A 19,898-nucleotide genomic window follows, 5' to 3' on the forward strand; every position below is an offset into this window, starting at 1 on the left:
TTTTTCTACTAATATTTCAAGATTTTGGGGGGTTTTTGACTAGTTGATTTCTCAATCCATTTAGTCCCCCAAAAAATGGGGCTTTTGGGTTATCTGCAATCGATTTTCTGTGTTTACACCGATTGTGCATTAATCCTACTGTGGTCAGCGGGTCATTTGGATTTTTCATTTTGACGCTGCTCACGGCTTCGGGATTTTGGGGGTTTTGGACCGGGTGATTTCTCAATCCATGAATTACCATGAAAATGGGGGTTTCTGGATTTTGGGAGTTTTGGGTTATTTTTTTATGTAAAACTGTAAGATTCCAACTGAAAAAATGGGTAAAGATGAGCAAGTGGTTCAAACTGAGCAATCAATCCATGGAGTCCACATTATCCTCCATGTCCATGAATAAATCTATCCAAAGCCTGTAACGTGTTCAGTTCTTCAATACTATTGGATTCCAACTACATATACACAGTTGGATTCCATCAAAATATTGAATCTATAGTGACTTATTATACCTAATGCTTTAAGTTTTTTTTGGAAATCTGTTGCTAACACGCAGCCTGGTTTTACTGAATAGAAGGTAATTGATCTCCAACCTTGCATTTGATAAAGATCTCTGGTATGGTCCATTTCAACTATCTTACTTTATTTTTGTCTGATTCATTGCATTTTCTATTCATGTCTGATTCTGATAATGGATTATTGTAGAGGTATTGTGTTGAGCTTTCTCTTTAATTTCATTCTGGTCTTGTTTGCAATAGTTGGGCTTTGCATATATGTTGGCTATGATCATTTATTACCGGTACAGCCTATTTTAAAATTCTTGAGTAAGGATTCTTCTCTGCACTCATGAAATCCATGATGTTTGATAAAAAAAACCATGAATGTTGAGAAAAATCATGAAAGTTATGTATATGTTGCTACTTAGGATGAATATTTAACCCTTTTGTTGGTTAGTTTTCTCTACAAGTATTACTATTATATGATTAACTTATATAACTGGAACATTCAACGGATAGGTGTATGCTAACAACATTATAATGTTTATCAGTAATTATGGTTAAACTGTTGCTTTATTTGTTTTCATGTCATTTGTGAAGTGAATCTTAGGTTAGAAAGTTGTACTTCATTCTGGTACTTTAAATCAGAGGTCTGTTTCCATTCGATGTTATTTTGGGGATTTTTAGATTATCCAGAGGATTTTAGGGTCTGATTTTGTTTGGTATTAACTCTAAATCTGCTAATAGATATTGCTTTTGAATTGCGGGGTTATTTGGACATGAGTTTGATTGTATTGGTGTGTGATCTCAGATTCTGTTTATTAATTACATGCTTTTCGTTGCTTAACTGATTATGTAAATGGTACATTCTGTTCGTGCTATCATTAACCTCCTTTATCTGGTACTGTCAATCAGATCTTTTATTCTCTGAATCTGGTAATGTAATTTTGGGGATAGTTGGAATATTCAGGTACTTTTGACCTCTAATTCTATTAATTTTAAAGTCCGTTTCTGCTAAATAGATTTTGCTTTTGAATTTTTGGGTTATTTGGATATAAGTTTGATTGTGGATGTTTGAGCTCTGATTCATATTGATTATTTCCATTCGTTTGGGTGCTTTCATGATTATGTAAATGGTTCATTCTTTTGAGCGCTGATTGTGTTAAACTTGAAGTCTGATTTTGTGGTGTGGATTTTGCTTTCTAATGTTGGAGTTATTTGGACATACAAGTTTGATTGTGGAAGTTTGAACTCTGATCCTATGGTGTGGATTTTGCATTCATCTGGGTACTTTTGATATTCAGTACATATACCACCTTTCTCTTTCTCTTCCTCTTCCTCTTTCTATATATATATATATATATATATATATATATATATATATATATATATATATATATATATATATATATATTTTCAAATTTCAGTTAATGCACATGAATCTCAATATTCAATTACAAGTGTTACATGGCATTGGATTCACTTTTTTTTGTGAAGGCCTCAATGAACTCTACTTGCTATTTATAGACTAGTAACATGATTTGTTGACCTTCACAAAGTCATAGGCGACATTTGTAATTCATATTATAAGACATCTTGACTTTATTTTCCCTTTTAGCATCAGCACTTTCACGTATCTTTTTTGAAGCACTAAATAGGATTTATTGTAGCTAGCATTTCTTTAATTGTGTGATGGCTTCATAGAGAATTCCTTGACCAAATAGTTTATGGCTCTAGATGACTGTTCTAGAAAATTGAATTTTTTAATTGGTATTTTAGAACATTCCATGTCAACACTTTAATATAAAAACTCAGACGAGGCACAAAGTTTGGTCAAGTAATGATGGAGCATATTGGGCTAAATTGAACTACCAAGTTCCAGTGGGATTATGACAGAGACAAGCAATACTTCTCATTCCTACTATAGGATATCCTGGCATGCCATTTTTACTTGACATGAGTTCATCTTTACTGAAGCAATGAATAGGCTTTTGTTTCTATAGCTAGCCTGTCCACTGTTTTTTAATACCTTCACTAAGATAATTCCTTGACTAAATTGACTAATTCTTATGGTTTGTTGATGTTTGGTTTTTGCCTTGATTGGCTGAATCTGGTTTAGAATGCTATTATTTGTGGAAATTTCATATTTTTCATGTTTCTTTACTCAATGTCTGCAACTATAAGTCGAGACAGTGATCTCTTAGTTTCATGTTGTGAGTACAAAACATTCTTATCTTTTCCAATTTGCCTTCAGTATCAGCAAATGACTGAAGGATTCACGTCTTCTAATAAATCCTATTTGAGATTAGATCTACTGAGGGATGAATGTTTGTTTTTATGAGTGAGTTTATGAACCTGTTTGGTACCAAATATTCTCTACTTATTTATATACTTCAAGATTTTCTCTTTAACTGTACTCCTAGAATTCAGATTTGGGCAAATTGAATTTCTAAATCCAGATCATATATTTCAGCCTTCCAGCAGTTTGGAGTTGCATTATATATTTTTTGTTTTTTTCTATTAGAAATTGATTTTATATTTCAGCCTTCCTGCAGTTTTTTTTTTTTCTATTGGATCTGATTTTATTTTCTAATTCGGGTGGCCACTTCTTTTTACGATGCACTAAGTGGGACATAATGATAGGTTTGGTGTGGAATTTGTTGCGGAAAAGGTTACAGTTTGTGAACATCAAGTATGACCATTTTAAGTTTGTTTCGTACAACAGTCGAGTTTTATAAGATGATTTATGTATTTTATCTAGTCTATCCATACATTTTATAAGATAATTTTAGGGCCTTGACTCAAAACCTAAGCATATAAGGCTAAAACTGACCACACCAAAGGAAACAGTGTGAATTGAATTCATACCGTTGAAAATTTGTTGTCAACCACAGAAGTTTTGCAACAAGATTATGTCTTTTCCTGCCTTCCTTTCTTGTTTTTTAATGCTTTTAACAATTTAGATGAAAAATAAACATCACTGTGGGGACTGGAAAGGTTTCAACGGTGGAAATCATTATTTCCACTGTTACCTATGGTATGGTCCACTGGAGATTTTTTTTAAGCTTCAATTTTGGGCTCATCGCTTAAACTAGGATGGAAAATTAGTTGGAAGGTGTGGATAAATCACATATATTCACAGTGGGTCAAACTGATGTTTCTCAGTTTGACAATCCGATTTCCTAGCCGAGTGGGTATCCAGTTGATATAAGATGCAATTGTGTATAAAAGAGCAGTTGGTACTTCCTATTTGATGTAAGAAGCAATTGTGCACTGACAAGAACAACAGCAACACTTGAAATACCAAGTGTGAAGTTTGTAGCAGCCTTAACACAATTTAAAAAAAAAAAAAAAAAAAAAAAGGTCCTGTTTTGGTCTCATCTCTCTTCTACAGAATAGTTTTTATCTTAAGTTGTGTTAAGGCTTTGTCAAGCTAATATTTCTGTTCTTATGATGAAAAACAAATCTGTCTTGTACAGCCAACAAAATCAAGCCATTCAATTCTGAAATCTGTTCAGCTGTTCTTTTAACCTAACAGAAGATATATATATACATACATACATATATATATATATATATATATAGTATATATACATATACTATATATAAATCCAGCCACTCATACCCCAAATACATGTGTGTATATGGATTGTCTACACACACACATTTGTACCCAGTCGTAGTTATAGAACATTGATGTATGTGAAATTCGCAATCAGAGAGTATACGTTATCAGTTGACGATGAATTCTTCAGATGAGGATGAGATGGAGAGGGTAATTGTGTTTCAAGCGGTGTCAGCTTGTGTACAGGCTGTTGGGGAATATTGTCACTCCTACATGTTCAAAAGCCGGCGCGTTATGGGGATGATGAGCGAGCAAGGTTCATCAATTCTGTTATTCGGGCTAGCGACGGAGATTGTCTAGATCAACTTAGGATGAATCAAGATTCATTTTTTAAACTATGTATGCTAATACGCGAGAAGACATGGCTCCGTGATACTCTTAATGTTAGTCTTGAAGAACAAGTAGTTATTTTCCTACACACATTGGGGCACAATGTTCACAACCGGGTTTTAGGTCACAGATTTATTCGATCAGGAGAGACTGTCAGTCGGCACTTTCACCATGTTCTAAAGGCAATTATATCACCGTACCCCGATTTAGTTAAACCAACCGGAACAGAGACGCTGTCGGAGATCCAAATAAATCTAAATTGGTTTGCTTACTTTCAGGTAATTTTTCAATAGGTCTATTTTCTAAGTCTGTAATTTTCACTTCAATCCGACGTGCGGTCCTTTCACGATAATTGATTCTTCATATAACACACATTCCCGCACATGTTCTAGCGGTTGACTAGGTGAGTTTTCGCAATCGTAAAGGGGTCCTCTCCCAGAATGTCCTGGCAGCGTGTTCATTCGATATGAAATTTACATATGTATTGACCGGTTGGGAGGGTTCTGCATTGGATGCGAGGGTGCTACACAACATAATGACCCGATCAGATGATCCCTTGCTTGTCCCAAATGGTATTGCTTATATGTTAAAACAATGTCAATCTAATTCATAACCATGACTACATCCGGTTATTCACTTAATAAAAATATGATTCGAATGTGTAGGAAAATATTACGTTGTCGACGCTGGATACACTCATTCACCTAGTTTTATGGCTCCATACTGGGGCGTTCAATATCACTTAACAGGAGTATCGAACCGGGAGAGCGCTTGCGAACATGAAGGAGTTGTTTAATTATCGACATGCACAATTGCGCAATGCAATCGAGTGTTATTTTGGTGTTTTTAAAGGCAGATTTCTCATATTGAAGAGCGCTATGTAGTAAGAATTTCAAACACAAGTCTAAATTGTGATAGCCTACTGCATCCTACACAATTATATACGTACCGAAAATGAGTCTCGACTGGACAGCGATTTTGTTGGTATATCCGCTGCCGATGGGGTGGCTATCCCAACGCCTGTAGAGGTATTAACTAATGATGAGCGTCAATGGTCCATTCGAGTAACTCAGCGTGAAAAAGATAATTGGAATCAAGTGCGCGATGACATTGCAGCCAGAATATGGGCAGATGCTTAACAGAATAGTAGGAGTCGATAGTCGATACGTCCTATTTCATTTCCATTACATTAGTTGGTGATAGTATATTTCAGGTTTACTTAACTTTTAATTTTTGGAATTATAATCACCCAGTTACACACTGGGTGATTTGTTGGTTAATGATAATGATTAATGAATTTATACTGTGTTCGTATATGTTAATAGTTGCTGTTTTCACGATTATGATTGACATTGGTAAAATATCGTACATACTCCGTATTCAGGTGAAATGACAGACTTCTTTAATGTTACATCAACACCGACTCAATCACTGGTAAGAAGACCGCCGGTGCCCACTCGAAGTTTTCCACGTGGGAAGACAGTGAAATCTCTAGCGGAACCTCTATCCTGAGCCGCGAAGATCAAATCGACTACCACTATGGATCAGATTCTATTCGACACATTTATCGAACAGGTCGCATTAGGGCGTAGAGCTGATAACGGTTTCAAGCGGGAGGCATAACAAATTGCGGCTGAAGAAGTTACGAAGCATACTAACGTAGCCATCAAGTGGCAAAACATGTCGAATCGGTTGAGATATTACAAAAGAGATTATAATGCAGTGAAAGACATGCTGGCGGCGAGGAGGTTTGGTTGGGACAATGAGAGGATGGTGGTCACGGCTCCGGATGAAGTCTGGGAGGAGTATCTTAGGGTAAGTTTTACTGGTTTTCAAATTCCCATCATACATCTCTATATAGTTTTAGCTCGTAATTACAACTGTCTTATTCATCTGGCAGTCTCACACATGTGCTAAACGACTCCGTGGGAAACGATCGAAAGGATGGATGACCTTGCAGTTATTTGTGGATGCGACTAGGCCACAGGATGCTATGTGCAAGGCAATAGGAGTATGACCACATCAGCATCATCTTCTCATCTTCAGTGAGATCTTAATGAAGCAAGGAGAGAGGTTGATGATATGAATGATATGATTGATGTAAGGCTCGTATCCTAGTCCGTACCGTTCCGTAGGCTTCCACGGTCCTCTCGGTCGAATTTTGGTGACCCGCGATCTATTATCGGTGTTTGCGCACAATCCTGAGTCATATCCCGTATATCAGAGTCGGCTCGACTTGAGACTTATATTCTTTCGACCGCACCTTCGCCGCGGTTCCAATGCCATGTCTCACGCATTGAGGCGATACCCGAGCTAGGAGATATGGGCCCGCGTTCAGTTCGAGAAAAACGTCGCGCGTTGCAAATCCTAAGAGAATCCATTACATCAATCACCTCACTTGTCAAAAGTACACCCATCACTCAACCCATTACTCTTCCCATTCCCAAGTACAAAAAGCAACTCCAAAAAGTCAACTTTCCCATCACCTCACCATCCCCCTCCCATTACTCCCTTACATCACTCCTCTCTCTCTCTCTCTCACTTCACTCCATTCCAAGCAACCCATGAGAGCCAACGTCCAAGCTCTCCATGAGTGAGCCAAGTGTGGCCCACTTCTTACCACCCTATCTCCCATCTCTACCCTCCAATCATCATCATCCACCATCAAAGAGTAAGCTAAGGAGCCTAGGAGTCCAAGGAGCTCAAGAAGAAGGCCGATAGGTGGGTGATTCGCCGTTGATTTGGTTTTAAGGGCCCACTTGTTGTGGGACCCACTTGATGTACCCATTGTTTAAGGGAGGGCCCAATAGTGGCGAGGTCCCTCCCCTTCTCGCTTCTCTCTCTCTCTCTCTCTCTCTCTGTGATGTCTTGTGGCCACCACGGTGCAAGACGACCTTGACTGTCAGATCGTGAGGCCCACCTTGTTGCGGGTCTATTGGATGGCCAAGATGAAGGAAAAACATAAGTATTAGCTTCATCCAAAATCTTGGTGGACCACGTGTGTGGGACCCATTGTGATGTATATTCCAGGCCAACCATATGTGGCGCCTCACTATTCATGTGGACATGGGGCATATCTAAATCAGGTGGGCCACGTCCTTATGGGACCCACCATGATGCCTGTGTTGCATCCATACTGTCCAGCGTCCTTGGACGCTGGACGTGGCCAGCCATGGATTGTGTACTAACTGTGGGGCGTGGCTAATAGTGAAGTGTGGCTGACAGTGAAGTGTGAAATGGCAGTGGGGTCCGTGGAACCCATCCATGCCGTCCATCCATTTAGATGGGCCACCATGGTGCATGAGATGCCAGTCCCTGGACGGTGGGACCTACCCCACGTGTGGGGCCACACCTGATGTATGCATTTGTCCAGGCCGTCCAGGGCCTGGACGTTGTCAATATATTAAATATAATATTAATGTATTATATTATATTAATATATAATATGATATATTATATATTATATTATAATATAAATTCTATATTTAATCTCATGGTAGGCCATACGTGGGACCCACCTCTCCCTTTTTAATGCAGCAAGCTGCATGAACAGCAGCTATTCCATTGACGTCAGCATGGCCTGCAGGGCCTGCCGCACGTGTGGGTGTAATCCACACCGTCCAGCTATGTGGGCCCCACCGCATGATGTGTGTATTGCATCCAAACTGTTCATACAGGTGGGACCCTACCTTGATGTATCTGGTGTATATCCAACCGTTTGTCCGTTTGGGAACGGTGGACCATTGCATTGACATCAGCAAGTGGCCCATCATGAGGTTGTGTTATATCCAAACCCTTCATCCGTTCGAAGCAGCCGTGTGGGGCCCACCCCACACATGCTGCACGTGTGGGATGGGACCCACCTAATGTACGTGCCTAACATCCCTGCTGTCCATCACATGGACCTTATGTGGTTTAAATCCACACCGTCAGTCCAAACGTTGGACTCTCCTTCAAATATAATATTTTATTATATTTTATATACATGTGTGTGATATATATATATATATATAATGTCTCAGAAAAATCCGTACAACGATCCGAGTACCACCTCAGGCAGAAATCACATAGGATCAAATCCTTTAGAAATTAGGCGAGAATTGACTAGCGCTAAACTAGAGTACTTGTGAAATTAGTACTAATCATTTTAAATATAATCCGCAAGACCTAAAATGTGCAGTATCATTAACGCTACATTACCTTAAAATCTAGAATCCATCCCTAAACCCGGTAGCACTCGTGAGCACACCGAAACTCCGTATCAGACCTGGACCGCACGTCGAAAGTCCGATGACGGTGAAACTACACGGTTATGACCGTATTACTGGACTTGACAACCCCCTCGAAAATCAAGTCTTAATTGTGTCTAGAAATGCACAACTTGAGCCTAGAGCAAAGTGTGTGAGAAACGTGAATATCTTTATAAATAAAATCTGAATTTAAGTAATCTGAATCGTGTCGCTTGTGTGTCAAATATAAGGATTCAGACCGTCATAATCTGACCCAAATACACCCTCGGATCAGGGGAAATGTTCCATGCATAGCTATGTACTTGTGGCCCTGATCGAGCGACCGTGACTGTTGAACTAAAACTGGTCCGCTACGGCTGATCTGCAAACTCGATCGAAACGAAAACTCAGCCTGACTTAGATCCATAGTCAGGGACCTTAAGTCCAACCGCACGTGAAAAAGGGGCCACCAGAAGTGCTCCATTGGGCTGAAACAGGCGCCCTTTGGATATAACCTAAGTATACCTTGGCCCTGGGGCCATTTCCATCAGTCCTAGGCCTATATAAGGATCTTAAACCCTCTCTCTCTCACCTCATACGAATTTGAGAAACCCTAGGGGAGAGAGGAGAGAAAAGAGAAGGAAAAAGAGAGACAGTGAGAGTAAGAGTTAGAGATTCTTTCTGGGATTCGATTTCACTATTCCGCGCACTCAACTACCATTCCTGTATTGCTATACAGGCGATTCCAATTCCGTTCATAGGTAAGAAAACCTAAACCTAATCTGTTTTAGAGTTTCAGATAGTGTAAGTTATGAAATAGCTAACCTAATTCATGCTATAGGTTGCCAATTCGCCGTTGACAAAGACTGAGTGTCTAAAACGAATCCGTTACGTATTTACCGGCGTAAGGTGCGGACTATAAATGTATAGGTTATGGTTTTCAAGGCTTTTAATGTCGGCTAATGATTTAGTATTGACCTGGGTGCCATTTCACATGCCAAATGCGTTGTCTGTTTCGCTTTACATGTACATATGAACTATGTCGAAGTAGTGCATTTCATGTATTTGTTGAAATGTTTGTATGAATATGGATTCTGAATATGGGTTTGCCATGATTAACTGTTATAGACATATGGTTGAGGTATACGTAACAACTCCTTAGTGAAAGGATTTGCCCTAATACGTGCTATCACTAACATACGTCATGTATGTTAGAATATGTAGTCTAAGTGTTTGTAGAAATGTCTGAATGAACAGGTATGTAGTAAATTGTACTTTACATGGATATTAAGATGAGACTCTCAACTACCTTAATGATGTATATGATTTCCTCCATGTAACTTATATTCTTTGTTTGTTTTACTTAGGGACTGCATATGTGTGAATTCATGTTTAAGTTGAAATCTATCAAATGCTCACATGCTTGTATGATTGGAATTATTGATCCATTACTGCTCTGATTATCTTATAAGATTATCTGTTATAATTGAATGTGCATGGGACTACGGTATAGTCCAAGCAATCGGCAACAGGCACTGAATAGGTGACTAAGGTTGTTTCGCCATAGAGGACGTGTTCGATGAATCCGAGCCATACTTGGGATGTCGGCAGTGGTTAGGTCACACGGAGTGCTTAGGCACTTCATGTCGATCAACTCAATGTGCGCTCATACTAGTCAAGCTCGTCAAGTAACCCGATTGACCCGATGTATGTTCACCATGTATGGATGCTACTACTTGAATCTAAGGTACCAAACTCACCAGTGAAAACTCCTTTAACCTTGGTACATCTATCCACCAAGACTCATGAGCTGGGCATGGTCGTATGGGACACCGTGGTTGAGCTGTCGGCCTACGCTGGGGTGACGAGCCTCCTCATAGTGTCCAGTGAGTAACACAGCCTCGTGAGCCAAATACGGTGGTATGTGACATTGTATTCGAGCTGTCAGCCTATACTGATAAGGTGACGAGCCCTTTGTAGTGACCTCGAGCGTACGCTAAGACTGCGTAGAGGCGACGGGCCTTTTCGTAGCAACACGAGTACAAACTAGGCCTACACTGATAAGGTGACGGGCCCTTTGTAGCGATTTAGAACCGTAACATCGTATGGGATTTACTAGGATTGACGACCCTATAATGGATCATCGTTTGGGAATTGATATAAAGGAGGTACCTTAGCTTCCCAATCCTGCTGTATGAAACGGACTAAGAAGAACTTGGTAATCACGTTCATACACCACATTGCATGTGCCGTTTAGCGTTAGGCAGAGCACTGAGGAAGTGACTGACATGCGCGACCGTTAGATGAAGATCGCAGAGGGAGTGCAGGCGAGGGCATGCATCATTTATACATACCATTCTTGCATTAATCAGAGTACTTAGGGATGTTTGATTGTATTGTTTTATCATTACTGCTTGACTAAATTGAGAACATGTTAACCTTTACTTTATTGTTCCACTGAGTTGATCACTCACTTTCACGTTATGGGACGGTGTTTTAAACACCAACCAGACTCTGCCTTAGTTACAGATGGAGACCCAACTGGCGAGGCAGAGCTAGATTTTGAAGACGAGGAAGATGCTTTCTCGTATATGCAGTATTCAGGAGGGTTCATATAGACCGTTCTGGTTGACGGGACTTCATGGTTACACTTGTAGAGGACTCACATTTTTGACATTTTATAACTTAAAACAGTATTTGTAATATTTCACCTGGGAGGTGTTTATACTCTGGAGATGTACCACGACTTATATGTTTTATATCCATTTATTACAGCCTTCCGCTTGCGAAATTTAACTATCTCTGGAGTATGATACGTTGTTTTGGTATGATCCCACTCATGTTTAATGCACTAATATGGACAACATTAATCATCATTTTCTATGTTGCATAAGTGATGCGTTGGAACTTGGGAGTTGGATTTCTACTCGATCCCCGATTTTCAGGGTGTTACAATATATATATATATATATATATATATATATATATATATATATATATATATATATAAATGGTATATATGTATATGGTGGGCCCCATGTGGGAGCCACCTGCTAACAAATTGGATGGTGTGCCTCACGCCCACTGTATGGCTGGTGAATTGACGTCACCAAGTTCTGTGGTCCCTATGTGCCTCATCATAGCGTCTAAATCGAGGACCCCATCTTGATATACGTGTGTTCATCTGCACTGTCCGTTTGGACGGTGCCATGTACAGTCCACCCTAATGCTTTACATCTACACCATCCTTGCTGTGACCCACCATGATGCAGGTGCTATATCTACAATGACCAACCATTTGGAGAGATAATTTTATGGCGCGGAAAAAAAAGAAGAAGAGAGATCTAGTATCAAGTGGACCACACAACAATAAACAGTGGGGATTGAACGCCTACCATTGAAATCCCCTTCTGCGAATATAGAAGTTTTGGATAAGTATGAAATTTGTTTTCCTCTTAATCCAGGTCTTTATGACCTTGTGTACAGGTTGGATGGAAAATAAACGTTATGGAGGGGGCTTATTTGGATTGTGCAGGCCCACTTGCTGGTTGTGCAGGGCCCACCTACTACGAGGCCCTTATATAAGGCCTAATGTGATAAACTATGAGGCCCACCTCGATGTATTTGTGGCCCATCCATAAGGCCCACCTCGATGTATTTGTGGGCCATCCATGGGGCCCATTGACGTGGCCGACTTGATGTGTATGAGGCCCATTAGTGCGAGCCATTGTGATGTATTTACGGCCCGTTAGTGTGGCCCGTTGATGCAGCCCACCATGATGTAATTGTGGCCATATAATGAGGCCCGATGCAATGTTTATGTGGCCGATGAGATGCGGCCCATTGTGAGGCCAATTGTGATGTATTCGAGGTCCATGGGTGAGGCCCATTGTGATGTATTCGAGGCTCATGGGCGAGGCCCATTGTGATGTATTCGAGGCCCATGGTCGTGGCCCATTGTGATTCGTTTGAGGCCCTTGTATGAAGCCTAACGCGATATATGAGAAGCCCATGAATGGGGCCCAAAGTGATGTAAGTGTGGCTGAAACATTGTGTATGAATCCCTGATGTGGGCTACTCCTTGGGAGCAATGTTGGTTAGATGTACACATTGATGGGCAATGATGGTTGAATGTCCACATTGTGATCTTCCATTAGGCCTTATTAGACCCATTCTTACTGATTCCAATTGTTGTGGCCGATTGCTGATTACGATCAAGGCCGATTATCATGACCGATTGCCAATTCCAACTGACATGACCGATTTGCCGATTGCTGATTAGCGATCGAGGCCGATTATCATGACCAATTGCCGATTTCAATTGACGTGACCAATTTTTTTATTGCCGATTAGCGATCGAGGCCGATTATCATGATCGATTGCCAGTTTCAACTGACGTGACCGATTTGCCGATTGTTGATTAGTGATCGAGGCCAATTATCATGAATGATTGCCAATTTCGATTGACGTGATCGATTTGCCGATTCTGATTATCAATCAATTTCGATTGTTATGGTCGATTTGCCGATTCTGATTATCGATTAATTCCAATTGTCGTGACCAATTTGCCAATTCCGACGATCGATTGATTCCGATTGTTGTGGCCGATTGACGATTCCGATTGTCATGGCCGATTGGTGATTAGCAATCGAGGCCGATTATCAGGACGGATTGTCGATTCTGATTGTCGTGGCCAATTGTTGATTAGCGATCGAGGCCAATTATTATGAATGATTGCCGATTCTGATTGACGTGACCGATCTGCCGACTCCAATTATCGAGGCCAATTCTGATGATTTCGATTATCGATTTCAATTCCGATTATCGAGGCTGATTCCGATTGTTGATGCCAAATATCAAGGCCGATTGACGAGGCCCAATGTGATGTATATGTGGCCCGTATTTGAGGCCCGTCGTGATGTGTATTTAGCCCGTGTTTAAGGCCCAATGTGATGTGTGTGAGGCCTGTGTGATGAGGCCCATTATGATGCATTTGAGGGCCAGGCAATGTAGCCCAATATAATGAATGTTAGGCCCATGTGAAAGGCCCATCGTGATGTGTTAAGCTCTTGAGTAAGGCCCATGGTGTTGTATATTTAGCCCTTGTATGAGGCCATGGGTCCACTATATGTTAGGCTCTGTGTGGCCCATTCCTTGGGGGTAATGTTGGTTAAATGTCTACATTATCGAGGTCGATTGTCGATGCCAGTTATGGATACCGATTATGAGTATGTGACAATATAGCATCATGATACATGCTCATACGCATCATCTGCATGTTTGTTATGAGATATAGTTGACCATTACATATGTCATTAGGCAAGTTGTTATAAGACTCCTTGATAGGCGAAGGTTATCTCACATGAGCGCACGGTATGCGCAGGATTGATGCATGACTGGATTGTACTCATGCATCTTGCATTATGATTACTGTACGCCCTAGCGACATTAGGGCCGTAGCCTCCACAGGCATATCGTGGATGGCCAGATGGGCACCGAAAATCTGTTCTAGCATCGAGCTGCCATAGATGGCTCTGGGTGAAAATTTTTAAACCCTCTTGGTACCAGAGGACACCCCAACGTCGATACTAAGTAGATACATAAGCGCCGGAGTGCCGAATACCAGGAGGTCGCGTCTCCCACTATGTCGTGGTCGGTTAGGAGGGGGTGTGGCCTTACCTGCCCGAGGGTAGGGGGCATAGTTAGGCTGAGTTTGACCAGCTCATGAATGGGTCTATTATCGTTGTGCTGGATAGGTATTGGTAGACTATTGGCCAGGCGGATAGTGAGGTTTCTTACACTCACTTGGACTGTATGGCTGGGAGAGAGGCAGTGCCATTTGGAGTGTACTAAACCCCGGCGATGATCACAGAGAGGAATCGTACTGATATGTGGACTTATTGAGTAGAAATTGCATACTCATTCATTCACTATCCACTCGGGCTGGTGGTGTGCAACTATTTGTTACGGGTACCTTCGCAATGGTCAGGATTTCGGTTAGGGTGCGCGACTAACCTAAGATCAAGAGTCTACCACATTGAGTCTGACTATCCAAATTTAGGTTTGAGACTGGTTTGGATAGAAGTCCCTTGTGATGGACCCCATAGCCTGCGATACTACGTACTATCATCCCGGCTTCACACTCCAGCATGGTCATTCCATTCGCACCGCATATTGCATTACATCCATGGCATATGACATTTTGGGTTACTATATTTCTGTATTTATATGACCTAAATAAGGCTGATGGTATTCGTAGCTCTTCCGAATTACATATTGTATTGCATCCTCGATATCTGATATCTGGTTCATTATGTTTTCGCATTACATAGCTGATTTACATTACTTTCTCAGTATATGATATTGCCTTGCTATGTCTTTTCATCACATATCCTGGATGAGGTTAATGATATTTTTATGGACTTGCAGTATTTCCACTTACTCTGATATCATATGATTCATCCTAGTAATTTCGATATTGTATGATTAAGGCATTGTATTGAATACTTGACATTTATCTTGTGCACATACTTACATCACCCTCTAAGCTTTCTATAAGCTTATGCATGATAGATGCGTGCAGGCAGCGACAGGACTCAGTCGAGTTGAGGTAGGAGCGTGCGGCAAAGCTTTTGGAGATTTCATTATATGTATGTATTTCCTTTTCAGTATTGTACTCAAATGATTATATTAGTGGATATGTGGTGATGATGTTGTTCTTATGATTTAGGTATACTTGTGGTTATGCTTCTTATGAAACAAATTCATGTTGAAAATCCTCCTTGTAAGATCTCAGGATCAGAATCTGGCTTATGAATGCTAGGAGCCGAGAATGGGATACTATGGAGGCTGTCGACATCGAATTCGGTGATTGAAAATTTTGTGAGCCCGATTTTCAAATTTGAGGCGTGATAATTGACCTATCAGAGGATTATGTGATAGACTCCACAGGGACCATTCCATTACCATCAGATAGTCCTGCGATGGGACATCACGACTCCCACAACACTCCCACTCACACTCCTGATTCTGATGGTACTCGGGGAAGGACAGCAACACGAAAATGATCGTGCCCTCCTCGTCTCTGTGATGTATTGAGGACCTCTCTGCAGACCGTTGCCGACTCAATGATGAAATTTAGGCTTGGCAAAGAGGTCAATCGCACAGGCAAGATACTTGATGTGCTGGAAGAGGTGAAAGGCCTGACCAGCTCTGAATTTCTCAAAGTTGGTCGGATCCTCAATAAGGACAAGTCGCTTGCATCGTTTTTTGTGAGTCTTCGACCTGAGCGCCGAATGGAGTGGTTAAAGAAAATACTCCGTGATCACTTCGGTGATGAAGGTGTTGGATCTGTCTGACAGGGTGTGGTCACTGGATTTCTTATGGTTTTTCCTTATCTGGGCATGTAATAACTTATATTGTTATGATGTTTGTTTTTTTTTTATTTGGATATTTTTTTTGATGTTGGTGTACTGCTATATATGCATATTGTATACAATCTTGACCGATGTGGTCTCTGACTATATATGTTTGTTAACATCTTCGGTATATATACTCACATGCTTGCATTATGCTCTAGAAGAAGGAACAGACCACACACTTGATTTACTAAAGGAAGGGTACGTACATACAAGTTTTATATTCTTGTAAAGGATTAGTAAGGGATAGTTGGATTCCTTCTAGTCGCTATGCATCATTTCGCAATCATAATCCGTTTTTCATATATGTCGTTCCTAATCCCCACATGTCATTGCAGATGGGTAAAGATAAGTACTATGTTGTGCTTGTTAGATGTCATCCAGGAATATATGTCACATGGGACGATGCCCGAGTAGAGGTGGAGGGCTTCAGTGGGGGCAGACACCGAGCCTTTCGGAATTGGAACGAGGCTATGGCTTGCTGGAAAAATTATTTCGGTAAGGCAAGTCAACCATCCAGACCTCTCACAGAGTCTCCATATGTTGAGGTTGCTGCTACATCTGCGGTGATGAACATTTATGACACTACGACCTCGTCTATCCGGTAGGTGTCCCAGACCAACAAGGAAGTGGTGGAGAAGTCCACGTCGACTGCTGATCTTGCCCCATTAGATGGCGAGAGAGTCGTCGCCATTTTGGTTAGCGTGTTGGTTATTTTTTTTTGCGTTGCTTATAATTTTAAAATTTTAGATAGTATTGGTGTTGTAACTTTGAGGATATTTCTGTTGGATATTTGGGTTTTTTGTGGTCTTTGACCTTGGGTTCAATCTGTTGCAAAATGTTTTTAATGATGGATGCTCATTCAACACTATATACTGTAATCCGGTCAAAATGTGTTTGGGATACACTTCATTTTTTGGTATCATACAGGCAAATGATTTGTAAATATAGATGGACGAAATAGATGAAAAAAATATACATCATGATGGGCTCCACAGAGCACCCACCATCAGCCATTGGATGGTGTCAAAGGGAGTAACCAATCCATCGAAAACCTATACCACGGATGGTGTGGGTGCGGATTGGATACTGACAAGCTCAGTAGCCAAAAGGCTACTGAAGTGACGTCACCAATTTATGCTGACCCCACCATGATGCATGTGTTGTATCCATACCGTCCAACCATTTATATAGATCGTTTTATGGCGTTATAAAGAGATTAAGATAGATCTAAATTTCAAGTGGACCCCACCATGGAAAATTGTGGGGACAGTGACATCCTCCATTCAAAACTTCTTATAGGGGCCACAGTAGTTTCTGATGAAGCTGATATTTTTGTTTTCACTTCATCTATCTCTATGTTCATAATTGAATAGGATGGATCTCAAAAATACATGACTGTGGGCCCTATAAATGTTTCAACGGTGGGTGTGACTGCTCCCACAATTTTATGTAGTGGGTCCACTTGAAATTTAGATATATCTCAACTCTTTGAAAAGCCATAAAATGATCTCTAAAAATGGTTGGACGGTATGGATACAACACATGCATCATGGTGGGGTCCATAGAGCTTGGTGACGTCACGTCAGTAGCGATTTGGCTATTGACCATGTCAATCTTCAATCTGCGCCCAGATGGTGTCAACCGTGCTTTAATCCCGGCCCCACCTAACGCATGCTTCCCAGACATGTCATCCGTAGGCAATACTTGGGATTGCATTCAATTCCATGCCCGTCCAACTCAAATGAATCCCTGGATAAGCCGCCCTTCCCAAACAGGCCAGCTTCTTCGATGCTGGATTTGTAATTACAATGGAATTGAAGACAATCCACTGACGATGCATTAATTGCAATGTTATCTGTGCAATCCAATCGGATCCCATTCAGTACCATTCAATCCGCCCGTCCAAACAGGCCCTAAGTTTAAAAACCATGGCAATAGATGAGAAAGTAGAGCTGGAAGAACCAGAACGGCACTGCCATATCTGTATAGCACATGTCTGTGTTATTAGCCATCATCTCTCTACTACCTTCGTTTTGAAGCCACCGTTCAAGTAGTTAAGGATAGTTAAGAGTGATGACTAGATGAATAATCTTTTTGGTCATGTAATCATCAGCTGATATTTATTTGAGTCAGGTTTGGGTTGAGTTGGTCAGGTGGAGGTTTTTTTTTTTTTTTTTAACACACGCACACACAGCCCCACACACTCACGCCGTAGTGGGATTTCACCACCTATGGATACTTCAACCCTTGACCAGGTGTTGAAACTCCCGGGAGTCTACCACCGAGGAATTCGGGTGGAGTTAGGTTAGGTCCAATACATAGAGGAATTCGGGTGGAGTTAGGTCCAATGCATAGAGAAATTTGGGTAGGGTACCTTGGGTTGTTATTTTGGTCGGGTTAGGTTGTGTGATGGGTCCTCTTGAGTTCAGGTTTACACTCAACCCGACCCAACCAACCCGTCCAAGTTGCAACCCTACTATATATAGCGGGATGGCTCCACCACATTTCGGTTCATCCACGTCCAGGTACAATCTTATCAGTAGCTAATCCACGTCCACGTCCACGTACAATCTTATCAGTCTCCCTGTGGATAACAGTTCATATTCAGATGGAGCTGTGATCAGCTTTATCATCGAACCCATAATTTATGATCTCAACCAGTTTGTTCTGCCTACATCCAAATCAGGGCCATCGAGGTGCATCACCCCACTGGGGTCCACATGCATTGATGCTCCAGTGGTCAGAACTATTCATGCTTTGGGTGTTAGGCCAATATGGCACTCAGATTCAGTGGTGAACCTTTGAGAGCCACTATAAATGTGTTTTATTCACACTATCCATCCATTTTGATAGGGCATGATTTTTTTAAAAAAAAGAGGCAGATCCAATTGAACCACATCAAATGAAATAATGGTGATTAAACAACCACCATTAAAGACTTCCTGGGCCAATGTTTATTTGACGTCCAACCTGATGGACCTTGGTGCAGGGAAAACATAAATATCAGCTTAATCCAAAACTTTTGTGGTCCTGAGAAGTTTTTAATGGTGGGCATTTAATTACTACTGTTTACTGTGGTGTGATATACCTAACACGCACCTTGACGGAGTTATAGAGATTTTCCAGCACCCACCAGCATGGACCTTAGTAGTGGAGGGGTGACTATGGAATCCAAGTCCACCGATATGTTAGCTGAGCGTGGCACACAATGGTTCACGTTGAACTCGATTAATCAACGGTCAGGAACATCTTTTCAGTGTGATTATCCATTCTTAGTAGTCCACCAGAAGGACGCTCCTGATCATCCAATCATTTTGCATGTAGGCCGCATGCGAGTGGGCCAACGAACACATGATCCTCAGTGGCAACTGATGCAAAACTACTTCTCTTTCAAGCGAGAGCAGATATTATTTCCACCGGCCAATCTGCAGCAATGGGCCACGAATGGATATAGTTGCCATTGCCATGTGTGGGGAAGACAAGGAACATTTTTCGAAAGCGGATTGGCTGGTGCATCACAAACCACCGACCTGGCTGGTGTGGGCACGTGTCAGGCAATCTAAGTAGGAGATCAAAGTTACATGGCCACAATGATGTATTTATCATATCCACACTGTTCATCCATTTAGCAAGATTATTTTAGAGAATAAGCCCAAAACTGATTGATATCCTAAGCTGAAGTGACCACACCACAAATAGTAGAGGGGACAATGATTTTCACCATAATCTATGATAATGAAAAATAAATATCATATTTATCCAAAACTCATGTGACCCTAAAAGGATTTCAACCGTAGAAGTTCAA

At 41.0% G+C, this 19,898-nt stretch overlaps 1 protein-coding gene across 3 annotated transcripts; it reads left to right on the top strand.

Moving 5' to 3' along the window:
- The first annotated feature begins 29 nt into the window (after positions 1-29).
- Positions 30-16,986, top strand: LOC131246250 (uncharacterized). 3 transcript variants are annotated; one of them, XM_058246179.1, is made up of 3 exons: positions 5,884-6,258; positions 16,429-16,588; positions 16,699-16,986. In XM_058246179.1, the coding sequence occupies exons 1-3, from the start codon at positions 6,124-6,126 to the stop codon at positions 16,746-16,748; spliced, it is 345 nt and encodes a 114-aa protein (XP_058102162.1). In that variant the 5' UTR covers positions 5,884-6,123; the 3' UTR covers positions 16,749-16,986. The 3 variants fall into 3 exon arrangements, 2 of the variants coding, with proteins under 2 accessions (XP_058102162.1, XP_058102161.1); XR_009171260.1 differs by lacking the exons at positions 5,884-6,258; positions 16,699-16,986 and adding an exon at positions 30-607 and having other exon boundaries at positions 16,429-16,573; XM_058246178.1 differs by having other exon boundaries at positions 5,885-6,258; positions 16,429-16,986.
- The last annotated feature ends 2,912 nt before the right edge of the window (positions 16,987-19,898 follow it).

Source organism: Magnolia sinica, chromosome 5, assembly GCF_029962835.1.
Source record: "Magnolia sinica isolate HGM2019 chromosome 5, MsV1, whole genome shotgun sequence".
NCBI classification, from domain to species: domain Eukaryota; kingdom Viridiplantae; phylum Streptophyta; class Magnoliopsida; order Magnoliales; family Magnoliaceae; genus Magnolia; species Magnolia sinica.

Coding starts and splice junctions, on each gene's coding strand:
- LOC131246250 (XM_058246178.1), top strand. CDS start 6,124: ATGTCGAATCGGTTGAGATATTACAAAAGAGATTATAATGCAGTGAAA. Junction 6,259..16,428: donor TCTGGGAGGAGTATCTTAGG/GTAAGTTTTACT, acceptor ATGTCATTGCAG/ATGGGTAAAGATAAGTACTA.